The sequence below is a fragment of the Equus quagga genome, chromosome 15 (genome assembly GCF_021613505.1).
Source record: "Equus quagga isolate Etosha38 chromosome 15, UCLA_HA_Equagga_1.0, whole genome shotgun sequence".
Lineage (NCBI taxonomy): Eukaryota > Metazoa > Chordata > Mammalia > Perissodactyla > Equidae > Equus > Equus quagga.
In genome coordinates, this window is record NC_060281.1 from 61557385 (window position 1) to 61574876 (window position 17492).

A 17492-nucleotide genomic window follows, 5' to 3' on the forward strand; every position below is an offset into this window, starting at 1 on the left:
GGCTGGCCTCACTATGAATTTGTTTTTTAAGTTAAGCGTTATTAAAAAAGAGTCAAAAAGTTAAAAAAAAATTAAAAGTTTATAAAGTAAAAACATTGCTGTAAGCGAAGGTTAATTTATTATTGAAGAAAGGAAATTTTTCTTAGAGATTTAGTGTAGCCTAAGTGTACAGTGTTTATAAAGTCACAGAAGTGTCCGGTGATGTCCCAGGCCTTCACATTCACTCATCACTCACTGACTCACCCACAGCAACTTCTGGGCCTGCAGGCTCCATTCGTGGTAAGTGCCCTATACATGTGCCGTTTTTTATCTTTTATACCATACTTTTACTGTACCTTTTCTGTCTGTAGATACATAGTACTTACCACTGTGTTAGTTGCCTACAGTATTCAGTACAGTAACACGTTGTGCGGGTTTGTACCTAGGAGCAGCAGGCTGTACCACAGAGCCTGGGTGTGTAGTAGGCTGCACCATCTGGGTTTGTGTAAGTGCACGCTTTGATGTTCGCACGACGAAATTGCCTAACGATGCATTTCTCGGAAGGTGTATCTGTCATTAAGTGATGCATGACTATATTTATTTATCATGCAAGTGCCTCAGTGACGTGCGTAGCCCAGGGCAATAAGGTACCACAAGCATCCACTTTACAGCCTCAGGGAGTCTGCTGGTTGTATGTAATAGTTCCCCAAGTGTCCAGGGGTGCTGTCTTGGGGACGTTTGAAGCACTAGTTCACTCAGGGCCTTGTGTCACATATCACCACGAAAACCACACCTCCACCTTCCGGTCACTCACTCCTGACTACTGCCCTCTGCACGGAGCCACCCAGGAAGCATATGTCCAGCCTCACTGGGCAGAGGTACAGTGGGCCCGGCCAGGAAAGGCCTCTCACCACCCTCTGCCACCTGACTGTGTGCTAAGTCCCCCAACTTTACTCAGGGGAAGGACTCCAAGTTCAGTGCTGAGGCTGAGCCAGACTGAGACCCAGCTGGTGCAGAACTTGAGTGCTGCTACTTCTGCTGCCACAGCCGCCATGAAACGCTGAGAAGTCATTAGGCAAGGAGATGCAATGCAGGATCCGGAAGGCGTTGATGCAAGGCACATAATGCTGTGCAGGCACCAGCAGGCCCAGCAGAGTGGCAAGCAGTAGCTTAGAAAAGGGACCTTAAAATTTTTCTAGTCCAACCATGCGCTCATTTACGGATGAGCAAACTCAGGTTACAGGACTCATGTGGCAGGGCCAGAGCTAGGCCTCACCTCTCTTCTCTGCTCCCCCGGCCAGGTCATTCCTGTTCCCTGTACAGAATCCTGGGGGGATCAGGCATGAACAGGCTCTTTCAGTTAGGAAAGCACACTTGGAAGGATGTAAGAGTGGTGTGGTTAAGGCTGCCTTATGTGCAGTAGGGGGCCCCTCTCCTAGGTTGACTGTGTCAGGGCCCAGGCTGTGAACTCCTCCAACCTGAAAGTTCGTCTGTTTACAGGGGCTGGACTGAGCACCAACCTTTCAGGAACCTTGATGGGGTTGTGTCTGTTCACATGAGTCTTTGATCCTGTGAATAGTCTTTGTACTATATACACTTGAGGGGTAGCAGTAAAACAAAGTGAAAGTAACTTTGAACTGAATCCAAGTCTTCATTTTTGCCTGCCTTCCAACCCAGACTAGCCCTTTGTCAGTCCTGGCTCGCTCTTTAGAACACCTCTCTTCCCTCAAACTCAAGAATCCCAGGACCTTCAGAGTTGGCGTCGCTTTGCAAAGTTAGGCTTATTTTCTTTGCCAGCAGGCTTCTGTAAAATTGGTGTGGCCAGAATTCTAGAACCATCCAAGACTCTAGTCTGCCTTTGTCCCTCTTTCCTGTGTTTATTTGCAGAGCACATGATGTACATCAAAGAAGACAAGGTTCCTGCTTGGTGGTTTTATCAAATTGCTGAGCGAAAGAAATGAGTAGAGATGCAAACATTCCTGGGACCAATTCCTTGTGGCATGAGGAATTCATCCCTTTATTTCCTCTGACATTTTGGAATGTCTATTCTTTGTCATCTCTTAGCCCCTTAGTTATTAAGAATAATACCACAGTGGTTCTACCTGAAGAGTAGTGTCCTAAAGACGGTGCTAGGAAACAGCAGAGAAGAACAAGTCAGTTGATCCAGTACAGGAAGTTATGGCTTGGCATTGCTAGTATGGTGGTGCATTGTGTAACAAGGGTGTGACTTTTATATTTCTGTAATCAATAATTCCTCACATTTGGATACAGCTATCATTTCCAAAGAATTTTCACATACACTGAAGAGTTATTTTAGGCAAGCTGGCAAAGTGTGAACCAAACTCTGGTATTATCTGTGGACATTAAAGCCACGCTCCCACGTGGGCAGCCCTGCAGCTCAGACTCTCTGCCTTGTCAGTGAAGGCCGCTCTGAGCACAAACAGAGCACCTGCCAAGGGTTACTGTGCAGAGTGTCACACTTGGAGTCCCCACCAAAGCTTTCATCAAAGTCAACCTGATTATTTTCCACTGCATTTTCCTGAAAGGATGTTATGATTTTCTAGATGTTTGGTGGCTGGCGATAAATCAGGCTTTTATGATGTCATGTGAAAGGCCACCTCTCGGACTTCCTCTTGCCACCAGCCACAGATTAAAAGCAGGACGTGTTGGTAGGGCACAGTGGACACAGTTTGACTTAACCCTTTGCTCTCCTGTCCTAAGGCACAGCTGAAGCTGTCTGCTAGCGAGGGTCGCTGAAGAGGGTGAGCTGCCTCCCCCGGCCTGCGTTTCACACGAGCACAGTGGGGCCTAGGGGAACCGAGCTCCTTCCTCTGAGTTCACCAGGGTTCCTCAGCCAAGAGGCTTTGGCATCAAATCAAGATTCAAAGCAAGACAGTGCATTCCATGGAAGGATAGAAGAGATTGTAGGTGACTTTACAAAAGCAATCTTTTGAAAGAGTCTGTTTCATAAGCATGACAATGAGAGGTTTCCTTGAAAAGGAGATAATATCTAATGCCAGTGAAGTTGTGATAAAATGTCACACTCCTACTTTGCTGGTAGCATTGTCAATCCATACACTGTCTTTGAAAACAAGAAGAAGGTTCTCATTCAAGCCCAAATCCTAGGAGTTCTCTGTGAATTCTGTTTGTCTCACCCCCACATCCAGTCCGTCAGCAAGTCCTCTTTCTGCTCTACCTCCAAAATAGGCCCCCAGTTCATCCGCTTCTTTCCACCCCCGTGTTCTCACCACTACCCCTCTAGTCCAGGCCGCACCATCTCTCACCACACCCATAGCCGCTGTCTCAGCTGGTCTCCTCTCCTACTCCAGCCCCTCTGGAATCTCCAGCACAGCGCCCTCCCTCAGTGATGTCTGAAAATGGCCAGCAGAGCAGATGCCTACAGTGCTTAAAACCCTCTAGTGGCTCAGAACAAAATCCAAACTCCATACTTTGTGTAGTAGGCTGATAAAGGACTATAAATTTTAAAGTAAAACAGGTTCTTTCTCTGTAGATGAGTGGACCTTTACACAACACACACACACAAAATTTGGTAAAAAAAATTTTTAAACTCAAGCCGTTTCAGTGCTATGCCGCATTCTCTAGAGTGCTGGTGGAAAAGAAGGGGAGTCCGTGGTTTCTCTCCAGCCAGGATTCTGCTCATGCAGGAGGAAGCAAAGGGTGGGGCCTCACCTCAGGAGCCCTCAGGAGGTTGAATGTGTCCTCCTTTGGGCAGAAGAGGGATAGCTCTTCCACCTCACACTCCAGCGGTGCCAGCGCAACAGGCCAGGCCCCTGCCTTCTGGCCCCAGGAGGGCCCTGTGACCTACAGAGTTAGCTGAGCATAGTCCTGACTCTCAGCTGCAGTAGCCCAGACCTAATCCCTTCCAGGGTGGCCAGATGCTTCTCTGTTGGGTGGCCCAAACACATCAAAGCGTTTTTAGGAGGGAAAGGGTTGTGCATTAGAGTTGGAGCAGGCTAGGCAAAAATAACTCATCCACCCTTTTAAAACATGTAGCTGTAAGTCAGTCCCATACTTACTTAAAAAGTTACATTGACCTCAGAAAACCAGACTTCTGAGTTACATCAAGTTGAGTTAGCCAGCTTTATAAGTGTGGCCTACCCACTGTAGATACTCCAAAGGACAGTCAGTGACTAGAGAATAAATTCTTGTGATAATGTGGCTTTGCTGGGAACAGCCTGGGCCCAAGATAGGGATTACCCAGGAGGCCAGATGTGATCTGATGCTTTTTTACTTCTCCAACCTTGTCCTGGGCTCCAGTCCCCCTCGCTCACCCTGTCCAGACTCAGTGTCTTCTCTCTGCTCCTCAGACCGAGTGTGCTGCTCCCTAGGGCCTTTGCACTTGCGGTGTCCCCGAGAGACCCTCCTACCCCACGTCTTCATGTGACTGGTTTTTTTTTTATGCTTCAAATCTCTGATCAAATGTCACTGCTCTAGGAAGTCCTTCCTCACCCAGCCTTCCACTCTTTGCCAAGCCCACTTCCTCTTCAGTCTTCTGCCTAAAATCCCCAGTGGCTGAAAGGGTCCTATTCACATCTCTCGTGCTCTTGACTGTCCCCTTCCTGGAAGGTAAGCTTGTGGCCACGGCCTTGTCTTGGCCACGGCTGGTTCCCCAGTGTCTGATGCAGTAAATGTTTGGCAGTGAGCAGTCAAGAGCATGAGAAATGATTACCATAACTGGGGAAAAGCAGAATACCAAATCCTATATACTCTGGTTACAATTCTTCAAAAAATGATGACCTAAAATATAAGTTGGGATGGGGTGCAGGGTAAAAGTAACACATAAGTATGAAAGAAAAACTGCAAGACAACCCACTTGAAAAGACTACATTTTCATCCATGTTGTTACTGCAAGAAATTAATAGCTTTCCCTACACCTTAATGATAAAAGCAACAGTAGCCGGCCTTCCCAGAAAGTCTGGACAATGAATTGGAAATAGTGCTCCCTACTTTCCAGGTATAACCTTGAATTCTCAAGCAACTCTGCAAGATAGGTGATGTTTTCCTCATTTTACAGATTTAAAACCTGAGATTCCAAAATGTTAAGAAACTTGCCACCCAAGGTCACACAGCCAAGTGGTTGAGCCACAATATGCAGGCCAGGTCTCTCTAGCGACGTGTCTGTGTTGTTGGTGTCTAAGAATCTTTTATTATTGAGATATAATTTATATACAGCGAAATGCACAGATCTTAACTATATAGTTTGGCCCACTTTGCAGATGCATACGCGTAAGACCCCTACACTCCTATCGATACAAAGAACGTCACCCAAATGTTCCTTCAGGCGACTTCTCTGTCAGTCCTCTTCCTTTATAACCACTGGTCTCATTTCTATCACCATCAATTAGATTGCCTGTTCTAGAACTTCATGTCCATTGAATCATTCAGCAAATACTCTTCTCTGTCTGTCTCTTTCTTTCAGCATTAGAGTGTGTTGATACTCCCATGTGTTGATATCATCTTTATTATTTAGAGATCTCTTTGCCACTCAAATTAATGGAGCATAAAATATATTGTTTACAGTACTTTCCTGGGGGGTTTGTCCTACTGAGCGTTGTACGTGCTGGACTAAGAACCAGGAATCCTGGCTTCTAGTCCAAAATTCTACCACGAGATGACTTTGTGACATTAATCAAGTTATTTGGTTAAAATATCTCTATAGATGGTTCAAGCATAGGATTCTTTTCCTCATGGAGATACAAAAGATAGAATGCCAGGTAAGCCTGTAGTATAGACACCTAATAGCCAAGTCAGTCTCTCTAGTAACCATGATAATAGGAGACCAAACGAATGATAAATAAAATCACAGAAGACCTACAGATTCATGATTCACCTTAATACTTATCTTTTCTCCACGCCTCTCAAAACATTACTCAAAAATGTCACAGTAGTTGTCTTAAAATTTCCTCAAATATAAAGTCCCCAGAGAAACAACCAAAAAGCAAGAATTTTTATGTGGTCAGTTGCTTGGTTAGTCTTAGAGTTTCTTGGGAAGTTACTGAGGGAGGCTGGCTCTGTGGCCGACTGGTTAAGTTTGCGTGCTCCACTTCAGCTGCCCGGGTTCACCAGTTTGAATCCTGGGTGCAGACACGGCACCACTCTTCAAGCCATGCTGAGGCGGTGTCCCACATAGCAGAACTAGAATGACTTACAACTACAATGTACAACTATATTACTGGGGCTTTGGGGAGAAAAAAAAAAAAAGAGGAAGATTGGCAATAGATGTTAGCTCAGGGCCAATCTTCCTCAACAACAACAACAAAAAAGTTACTGAGGGAACAAATGTTTGAGTGACCATATGACTGTACATTTGCATGATGCTGTCATGTCATTTCTATTTTGGTTAGAGAGAAGGATAGATGGATGGATAGAAGGGAGAGAAGAAGGGAGGGAGGAAGGAGAGGAGGGAGGGAGGAAGGAAAAATTATTGAAGTGAGGTTACTTGACTTTGAGTGACCTAATGTAGTATGCAAGTTGAGAAAAACTCCAAAGGAAAAAATATCCCATCTGTATTATGGAGGCATTCATATTATTTACAATATTCTACGTACTAATGTTCAAAGCAGGGCAGGGGCTATATTTCTTAGGGGTGCAGTAGATTTCTAAACGAACAAGCTTAGGGAAACTCGCCTTCACTGTGTTCGATTAGGGGTCACCTGTGTCCTGAGTCAGCCTCCCAGGATGAGACGGTGCATTCCCTCTGAGTACAGGCTGAAGAGAGGCCGAGCGACAGAGCTGGGCTGCCACCACACAGACACCCGGTGCGGTGCTTTCATCCCCAGGCAAGAGTCACTGAGACAGATACAAAATCTCCTGAGCTGCATTTTGAACGTCCGGAGGTTTACTTAGCTGATGTATGTAAAGTGCTGTGAGGGTGGAAAGTACTAAGTGGCAAAAGAAAAGCAGCCTGGCCTCGTGCTCCAGAGTGCCGCTTGCCGATTAGGTCACAGCAATCTTTAATCAGTCCACTTAAAGGTGCTTTATCTCCTTCTGGGGGTTTGTGTCACCTCTTACTAGCATGGGTGAATCTAACACCCTAGGTCCAGTTATTAACAGTAACCAGTAATTTCCGATGAAGGTGGTGCTGGCTTGAAAGCCTGGAATGCTGAGGTCACTAACAGCCTTATCTCCCTTTCATTAACTGTCCCTGTGTGACAGCTGTGAGTCAGCCCCCGGACCTGCTGGTTAGAGCGAAGATCAGTGAAGAAGTCAGAATCAGGAGGGCTCTGGCCACAGTGCTTAATCTCGCTTTCCCGGGGATGATACTCCTGTACGCACAGGGATCCAGAAATAAAGCTAACAAGAAAAATTCACCCTGTGATTACAATTATTGAGGTAGAACAGGTACAGAAAGATATAGTCCCTCATAAAGTGTGTGATGCAAGACCACATCTTCAAAACCTTACTTGCGTATTTTATTTAAAACAACCTATTAAATACCCACCTACGAATAGATAGCTCCCCAAAAGCTACCGGCACGGCTTCTGAGAAGCAGCTCATGGCCAGGGAAAGAAGCTGGCTTCAGCGTGGCAGAAGTTGTATGGAGTATGCGTGTCCATTCCAAAAGGAGAATGGACCACTGTCCTTGGCCCTACATGCTTCAAACATGGCTGCCTGAAAGGACTTCATCCAAAATATTTTTCAAAACTCTATTTAGAAGGAAATTAACGTGTGTAAGTCCTGTGTTTCCCTTACATAATTGTGTTGTCTGTGTGTCTTACGGAGCTCTTTTTGCCTAACTAAATTTCTCTTTTTATGTGAACCATATTTTAAAAATAAAAATGAAAAAAGATGCATCTATATGTAGGTTGCACTATAAATGCAATCAATTGGATTCTCCCTTTATAAAGTAAGTTCTTCTTTTTAACCACCTTAGGCTTTATTTACAAGGGGACGCACAGGGAAGACAGTGTCCTCATTCACTTTCCAGGAAAGCTCTACCATGCTAGGTAGACATTTTCATTAGTGTCTGGGGCGTATATGTAGCTGGATGTATTTCTTTCCCTTTGTTTAGGAGCTCTTAATAGCTGCTGATTCCAAATGACAAATTCTACCAGTCGAAAATAAGTGGTCCCTAGCCCAGAAAAATGGGATCAGTGATGGGTCACAGGATCCTTGAGACCCCCTTAGGCACCATCCAGGAGGTCGGGATGGCACATCCCGAGTCCTAACTAAGGGGGCTCGTGTGCGAGGCCACCAGCAGAGGTGACAGTGATGACGGTGTCAGGGCTTGGCTGGGGTTTCAGTCCAGGGTCCATGTGCGGTGCCCCATTCCAGTTGCCTCCCAGCAGCCTCTGCCTGGGGAATGAGGACAGAGACGCAGTGCAGGGCCCGCTCACTCTGTTTCACTCCCTTTACCGCTTTATCTCCGCTGTCATTATGCTCCTGTGAGCCGGTGCTGACTGACTCAATTTCCCTGCGGTTGAGCCCAGGCATTGTTTGGGCTCGGCCGGCGCTCTGTCAGCCCTGCTGATGGACAGTCCCACTGAGTCCAGCTTCCTGAGCAGACGAGACGCCCGCTGTTTTCTTCTTGTCTCTTATCACCCCTTGTCATTAAAGGAGAGACCTGGCTTCAGCTTCAATTTGTGCTGATATACAACAGTAAAAAGGAAGAGAGAGGGGAAATGTTCATGACCGTTTTTTAAGCCATTGCACTTTTTACTGCTCTGAGATTCGCTCCCTCTTTGGAAACGCTTAAATCAAAGAATATATTTGTGAGCATATAAGAGTTTAAACTGCCAGATAAAAGACAGGCTATACTGCAGACTTTCTGGGGGAACTTTCAGGCTTCATTTTTGTTTTTTTCAATTTTACTGACTCTTAGCTGAATATCTTGAATCTTGGCTGGGATATTCTGTGCAACTTTAAAGCTTTTTCTGTTTTACTGAAGTTTGTTTTATTTTTTGTTTTTTTTAGCAGTTCTGCCTTTCTAAAAAGAAGCATTTCCCCAAGAGTAAAGCTTTCCTGCTCACTCTCCATTAGCATAAAGTTAGATCAAGCACCAGAATCATTGGCATTCTTGTATTCCCCTGGAACCTGAGTTATTTCTCAATTTGGCTTTTTTAAGAAAAGTGGAAGGAAAGAACTGAATATTGAGTGCCACTCACGGCTCCATATCTTACATTCTTGAAGATGTTTAACCAGAGTTTTCAGTCTTGGTTTTCCTTATTAACATGCCCTATCTATACATCTTCTGCTTATTTATAGCACTCAAGAGTCAATTTCTTTCAATATGCACATTAGAAATTTAACAACATCCTCCCAAAAGAGCTCATACTCTTAATATATTTCTCCACCTAAACAGATGTCCTTTGTAAACCTTACAAGCAGACCTGTTGAGGAAACATGGTATCCAACAAATAATTTGAAATGAATATTAAAATTTTCCCAATGCAACCTCAGTGAAAGAGGTCGAAAAAGAAATGAGACTGTGAACTTTGAAAAGATATGGGATACAATCTGTCTAAGAGCATCCCCACAATGCTTTTAGGGGAGGTGGGCGGCCATCAGAGGGATTGAACGTGTTAAATAATTACCAAAATAAAATAAGATTCGGGGAAGGAAAGACAATGAACCAGTATAATTTAAAGATGTACCGTTATCTCGATGGAGATGAAAAGGTACCTAGGAGATTTGAGGAAGGGGAACTATAGTTAGAGAAAAGATAATGGTCTCTACTTTTCTGGATTTCATGTTAACTACTGTGGCCTCAGGAACTGGCTTAATGACTTTTCCAGGATTTGGTCTGGCTCTTTATCAGTTCACTATAACAAGCACATAAGCCAGGAAAGCCTGAAAAATTGCTGCAGCAAAACATACCCTCCTCCTGTGTGCTGCGTGCTGTTCTGACCATTGGCATTGGGACTGGAGGGTCTCTGCCTGGACAGAGCAGTTAGAAGACAGCTCCGAGAGGCCAAATGAGTCGGCGGTAGTCAGGGCGTTCGAGAAAAATGAGGGGAGCTCTAGGCATCTGGACATGTACATGTTCTCTGTGCACATGCTGCTTTGCTGCTATAAAATGCTCAGCTAAACCTAATTGAATTTGACAATAATAAATCACATGTTGAAACCGTATAGCTCACCTAAGGAACAGCAATGGAAACGGTGAAGACACCAGAAGCCAGAGTTCAGGAAATGTCATATTCACAGAGAAATGCTTTAAATTTTTCTCAGAGCTTTACTGTCTCTTTTTTAAAGAAACGTTCCAGACCACCCAGTACACAAAGTCCGTTTTGGAAACTGTACATGTAATCAGCTCTTTAATTCAGCTTTGGCCCCCATTGTCATACTATAGCTCTAAGCTTATAAACAAGGAAGGAATGGAACTGTCACAAAAGAAAAGAGCAAAGCAGATGAACTCTCTTCTCTCCGTCCTTAGGAGCAGATCACACCCTAGTGGAGGGGCCTAGTGAAATGTGAAAGCAAAATATACTGTGGCCCCACTCCCCCCACCCCTGCTCCACACAGTCCTGTGCGCAGAGCAGTTCCTGAGGTCCCTGTGGGACACAGCTCCCACGGCCTCATCCCTCTGAAGGCCAGCAGAAGCCTTGCTTACAGAAACCTTTCCACGTCCTTGCTGTTACTGCAGAGCCTGTGCACTCCCATGCCAAGTCGTCCCCACACCACCATCTAATTACACGTGTGCCCCAAACCATGCCAACTAAACCGTTTACTGCATCTTTCCTCTAAAGGACACAACGGGGGAAGCGAGGACGTCCTTCAGGAGGAGTAAAGTGTAGAACAAGCTGGGGTGCCCTTACTCTTCCCCGAAAGCGGACGGGGGCGCGGTGTGAGGACTCCTCTAGATGTTCGCTCAGTAGCAGCTGGCCTAGCAGAGAGCCACTGCTTTGTTTTGAGGGAACCTCATCCTTTTCCTTCACAAGGTCTCCTGGTCTAATTAAATTTCAGGGAGACAGAGCCTTGGCAGAAGGTTCAAGTAAGCTGCTAGACTGGAATGTAGGAGTTGGGCTCAAAACTAAATTGGGAAGTTTAACTGGGTGCGTCTCTGGTTTCAATGAAATACTTTTACAGCGTATGGTAGCAATGTCTGTTTCTAAGCTTTTGAAAAGCATTTTTCTTATTCCTTAATTGTAGTTCCCTAGTTGTTTTTATATTATGAGCTACTTGTAGAAAAATACAGGAAACATAATTACAATACAAAGCTCCCTTTCCCAAGCCTACTGAGATCATTTGAAGCCAAGCTGGGTTTTAGGGTTTTGCTAACCATAAGTTCAAAGCCAGGAATTGCATCCTCTGCAGTGCCGGTTGATTTACAGCAAGTGTTATGTGATTAGACAATCACCGTGTTTCTTCAGGCTGTGTAACGGCCATAGAAATGAGAGGGCTGTGTCGCTCAGGACGCCACATTTCACAGTTCCCTCTGGGGAAACGATGAATATCTTTGTGTGATTCTTCTACTAAAATAGAAGTATTATTGTAGAAGTATATACAAGCTTATTTAGGGAAAGGAAAGAGAAATAATTAGTTTCCAGCTCCACTAGCATTGTGTTAATTGCTGATTATTAATTTTTGTATTCTACTTTTACAGAAGAATCTGTATATGGACTTTTAGGGCCAGGAGAAATAACTTGTTTTACTATTATTAACACTCTGGAGAGGAAGTCAGTACTTCAGTGTATTGTGACATGCACAGCCTTTGGGAGCTGGATTTATTCAAACCTGGAAAGTCATGGTGGCTGATTGAGAACGAGAGTTGTCGAGTGTACTCTGTCAGAGGACACTTTCAGGCAAGCAGTGCAGACGTTCGGAATAGCATCCAGCACCCTTTGGTCTGGAAGCTTAGCAGTGAAGCGCGGCACGGAGGCTACCGTGCAGAGCAGGGCCTGCCCAGGCCCTCACTCGGTTCTCATCCTGAGTCTACAGTGAACTCGCTGCCTATGCCTGCCACCTTTCAGGCCATCTGAAGAAGATTCGTGAGGAAGGCTTTCACCTGCAGCCTGATTATCTGTTACTTTTACTTGATGTTACTGGTTTCAGGTTGTTCTTTAATATTGTACGGAGCTAAAATAGTGTCTTAATGGGATATAGTGTTTAGAGATGGGCTGTTTTCACATTGCCTCCACATTCTTCTGTTTTGATGACGTTTATCTTGGGGACTATTTGATGAATACATTAGTATATGGACAATGTTTATCTCACCCCCAAAATAGTCTATTTCAAAGTATTTTTCTTTCCTTTTTCTTCCTTCCTTCTTCCTCCCTTCCTCTTTTTTTTTTTTTTTTTGCAAAACATCTTGAAATTCTCACCTCAGTTTTCTTCTAAATCAGTTTTCAGAGAGCTGTAATAAGAAATTGGTGAGTGAGGGCTGAGATGCAGGATTAATTTATTCTCCCGTAGTTTTCTTTTAGCCAGTTTTCCTTCCAAAGAGGTCTCTTAAATGGATGGAAACTCTCCCAAAGCCCCCGTGTGTTCTCAGTTCCCTCCCTGAATTGCTAAAGCTGAGCAGCAGGCTCCACCGGAGTCACTGGGTCCTTTTCTGTATTCTGATAAGGCCCTGTCGATGGGTTAAGAGACTCCGGGTCAAACGGCTGGCAGCCCAGCCCGCCAGAGGGCTGGGGGCTCGTTCGTGCGGGCGGGCGGGGAGCGCGGGCCTGCTCTTCAGAGCAGCGCTTTCACACGGCTGCTTGCTCACTAGTGGGTGTGAGATGCAGCAAGTGGGTCGAGAGCGGCGCATTCTGGGCATGGACTGGGACAGTAGGAGAGGAAACCCTCTGTGCAGCCCACTGAACGGCGCGGGGAGGACTGCGTGGGGAGACTTCAGTTTCGTTTCAGGAGCATGTAGGTGTGCGGATGGCACCGTGGACGGCCTGTCTCTGCCCTGGGTCGGAAAAGCTCCAGCCGCCGCCCAGGAAGAACTGCGCCGGCTGCGGGCCTGGAGCTAGACCCGGCTCCTCGCGCCGAGAGCGGGCCCCCGGACGCGCCCCCGGGGCTGGCGGCGCCGGGCAGAGGCGGCGCGGCGGCCGCCCTGCCCGGGCGAGGAGCTGGGGCGGGCAGGGGCGCCGGTGACTTACTCGCTTCTCCTCTTGCCTGAGAAGTGCGGCAATTCGAAACAGTTCTCACAGAAGCGTCCCTGACAACTTAATGTACTTAAAAAAAAAAAAAGCAAAGCCATTAAGCGTCCATGGGACGCTGTGGAGGGCGGGGTGGATGGGAGGAGGTGGCTGGGCGAGTTGGGGACGGGATCGGGATCGCGGTCTTGGTCCTCACTGGCCTGTGCAGAGCGTTCTGAAATGCGACCTTCCCAAGATTGACGGCTCCGGAGCCAGGACCCAACATGCCCGGCGGGGACCAAAAGAGGGAGACGGGGAGCCCCGTGCACCCACAGCAGCGAGAGTGGGGGTCCCCGCGACTCGGGACCCCGCACCCCGACCCACGTCTGCTTTATCTTCCTCTCTACTCCGCAGGACTTTCTGCAAGGAGATTGCACCAAAGCGAAACAGAAGCTGAACTGGAAGCCCCGGGTCGCTTTTGATGTAAGTGTCTTTCTGTGGTGGCATGGCAGCTGCCGGCCGGGCCGGGCGGACCAGCGGGAGGGGCCGGGCCAGGCAGGGCGGTGGGCACCTGGGCAGCAGCTCCAGGCCCCGCCCGCCCGGCGCCCGAGGTGCCCAAAGCCGGGCGACGAGCAGGCAGGGCGGAGGGGGGATGCCGAGGCCTCTCCAGGGCCCACACAGGGGTGGGAGTGTCACCAGCAGAGAGGGGCAGAGACTCCTCCTTCACCGCCCACCCCATGTCTCCGGTCCCAGGAGCTGGTGAGGGAGATGGTGGATGCCGACGTGGAGCTCATGAGGAACAACCCCAACGCCTGAGTGCCGCCGGCCCGTGGTCCCCGCGTGAAGCCTGCCGGTGCAGGGCTGCAGGTGTGATGCTGGGAGGGAGGCGAATCCCGCCGGTGCCCTGCGAACCTCGCCCCCTCTCCCTCCAGCAAGATCCGGGCGGCCGAGGTTTGTAGCAGCCGGGACGTGGCACTCTGGGGTTCGGCCCAGTTTCCTTTTGTCGAGGCCTCTTCTGAATGGTTTTCTGAGATCAAGATGTTTTGATCACATATTCACCTTACTCATAATTATGTCATCAGACAACTCAAATTGTGGGGCTTTCAAATGGTTTTTCTCTTTTCTTATTAAAAATGGCCTTTCTATGAACCAGCATTAACAGAGTCAATGTGGATGTTTTCTCCAAGTTATAAAAGCAGCTATGAGGGCCCCAAAACAAAAACACCAAGTCCATGCCCTGGAGTGCAATAACCTCCTTCAGGCCCCCTTCCCTTTTCAGAGAGCCCCTACTGGCAGACCCTTGCCAGGCCTGAGCCTGGCCTTGCTGAAGGGTCCTCCTAAGTCTCTGCCAGGGACATTTCTTTCCCCTCCTGGTGACAATAAGCCACTCTATGGCAGATCTGGAAACCCAGTTCTGCAGAAAGTGGGCATTCACACCCCCTCCAGTATCTGCTGACTATAATTAGAACCCACGGGGCTCCTAACATCTCAGAAGAAGGCTTGAGAAATAGAGAGGGGTTAGAAGAAACTTGACAGTAAGTGAATGTTGTTGGAATGTGAAACACCAAAGCCCCTGGGTCACCCAGGTCTCTGAGCCTCTGCCTGTCCTGTGGTCTAGAGCTTACACACAGTATTTACTTCCAGCCTTTTCTCACTACTAGATCACTTTTAAATCTAATTTTGATTTAGTTATTCAACCAGTTTATATTAAGTGCCTAATAAATGCCAGACACTGTGCACTTGAACTACATCAGGGTTAATTAGAAATTATAATAAAGAGGTCTGAGCCCCACCCGTCTGGCTGCATTGAGTGCATCATCGAGGTGGCCTGGCTTTGCAGGCAGGTGTGTGCTGCTGAGCCATGTACGGTGTATCTGCACAGCTCAAGGCAGGTATACACAGACGTATGGAACTCACGAGCAGCAAGCAGGGATTTGTGTAGAGGTGCGTCCCTCTGCGTGAAACACAGTATTCTCCCCTAGAACAAATTAGGTCAGGGCTCTTCTCCCCCGCACTCCCCTCCAAGGAAAATAAAATGAAACTTTATAGCAAATGGAATTCCAGCCTTTGCACATGTTCATGTGAGCGCGGGTGAACTATTTCTGATGTCTTCACCGGCAGGTTTATGATCTGAGGGAGGACCCAGGCTCCAACGGCTGGCGGTAGAAAGAGGGCTCTTTGTGTGGCTGCCCAAGTTGCTGTGAAAGCATGCTGGCCATGCAGCCTCGGCTTCGGTGGAGCAGAACTGGGCGGCCTTAGCCAGCCCACCCTGTTCTCAGAAGCTGCCCCGGACAGGCCTTCTCCCAATCGGGATGCTGCTAATTGGAAACAGATGGTCCCTGGAAGGCTGGGCCTCCAGGACTAGGCGGGTTGGGGGGCAAACACACATACACTCACAAATACATACACACAGACTCAAATACACACATCCAAACACTCACAAATACACACCTACAAATATGCCATCTCATACACTGTCACACACACACACTCACAAACACTTGTAAACACAACTCAAATCTGCTGTCACAAACATACTCTCACAAATCTCACAAATCAACACATTCACACACATTCCCTTCAGCCTTGACCCTGATGGACAGGCACCCTTCTCCTCCTCTGACCCCCGAACCCTCCACCTAATCCCACACCCAGGCTTGGAGGCCATTCAAGGAAGCTTCAGGCTTGCAGTGGCCCCATTTAATTCAGCATTTTGTGGCTTGGTAGCAGAAAGCCATAATAAGCACCTCAGAAAGGACCAGGAGAGATTCGAGGCAGGGGTTTAACGGGACTCCACTGGAGCCATAATGTTAAACGATTCTTCTCAAAATGGGCTGGAGCATCAGTTTTTGAAGGAAACTAAGAAAGTATTTTGGTTGCAATCTTCTCTCTATTCCCGTGCCCTCAACTGGGGGACAGGAGGATGGGCAGTCGGCTTCCCGGCCTGTGTGTATTGAAAAAGAGAAAAAGAGAACAGGTTTGCTTGAGTATTCCTGTGCTGTGAATTTCATTTGGACATCCTTCAAGGCAATTCTTATTAAAGGGTTTCTTCTATCTTAAATCTCAACTCAATTTCAGTGAATTAATTTTCCCTTTTTTTCCTGCTCTGCCATCTTTGGCTATTCATTTTAGGTGTGATTAAAAAAAAACGTAAAAGATATTTTAAGTAAAAATTAAGAAAGTTAAACTTTCAGAACACTCAAATATAAGAGCAAAACAGTCAAATCGCACATTTGTGCCCCAGATGAGCAACAAGGTGCATGGATTCCTGGGCCACCCAGCCACGTCACTTGTCATCAGACCTGCCTGCCAGTCTCTGTGGTGGGCTGTGTCTGCTGCCCTTTTTCTGTAAGGAAATACAGCAGCTCCGACCTGCATGACAGACCTGTGGCCCCTCTGCAGCCGTTTGGGGAGGAAGGCAGGCAGCAGGCTGCAGGGCCTGGAAGCGAAGGACCGAAGTGCTTCCACAGAGAATGCCCCAGCAAGAGGGCTCCTTCGAAACGCGACTTCAGGCCTCAGGACTGTGTGCCAGTAAACTAGTGCAGATATTGCTTCAGGCTCCTCTTCATCTCCTTTAATCTCCCTTACCAACAACCACCAGCGAGATGCCATAGGAGCCCTCGCCGTCGGAGGGTCGGCTGCGGGCGAATGAGACCTTCCCAGTGTTATTAAAGCTTGCAGCAGGAGGCAACACTTTAAAATTTAATTTCAGAATAACCTTAAACACATTTACAAATAACTTTCTAAGCCCCAAGAAAAAGCCTCAAAGCACCCCAGGCACCTTGTTCTTCTCTGGGAATTCCAGCCGCGCATTAGCTTTAAGACGTATCCCAGTAAGTCCACTTCACCTTATCTATTTTCCCCAACCCGCGCGGCAGCCTCGCGCGGCCGGTGGATGGCATGGGGCATCGTGCGGAGAGCTCCCGCCCGAGATGTACAAGAAGATAGGGTCTGCGTGTGTGTGGACGTGTCTTACAAACAGCTCTACATGTCCCAACATGCTACCAGCACCTTTCCAAAAAACTGTAGGTTTTAATCACTGGAGATGCCAAGACTTTTCACAAACAGCAGCGACAAGTGGGACACGAAACCGCTCTGGGAGCGGGCCCACCCTCCGCAGTCGGGGGTTTCCCGCTATCTGCAGTGTCCTTTTCGAACACACAGGGTCTGGGCCCCATTTCTCCCGGGGGTCCGAGGGCGCACGGCTGCCCTGCCCCAAGCACGCCCGGAGCCGAGGCCTCCCCCGCGCACACCCTGGACGCCCCGAGCACATCTTCAGGCGGTGTACCACCAGGATTATGACCTGCCACTGGATCTTGAGCCACTTCGCTGTCCTGAGCCTGCGAGGCCGCCAATGCCCCACGAGACCCCAGCTGCGGGGCTCCCCGCCGGCCGCCCGCGTGCGCTCTAGCCCCGGAGACCTTCCCCTGCCCGCGTTACCACCACCGCGACTGCAGGGCCCCACGCACCCTCGCCGTCCCTCGG

The 17492-nt window shown here is 47.8% G+C and overlaps 1 protein-coding gene across 1 annotated transcript in view; it reads left to right on the forward strand.

Moving 5' to 3' along the window:
• Window positions 1-14162, forward strand: part of GMDS (GDP-mannose 4,6-dehydratase) — a 646070-nt gene extending 631908 nt beyond the window's left edge. Inside the window, exons 10-11 of the mRNA XM_046640490.1 lie at window positions 13422-13490; window positions 13761-14162. Coding sequence (XP_046496446.1) covers window positions 13422-13490; window positions 13761-13823 — 132 coding nt within the window. The 3' untranslated portion in view covers window positions 13824-14162. The remainder of the gene's footprint in view (window positions 1-13421; window positions 13491-13760) is intronic.
• Window positions 14163-17492: the final 3330 nt, after the last annotated feature.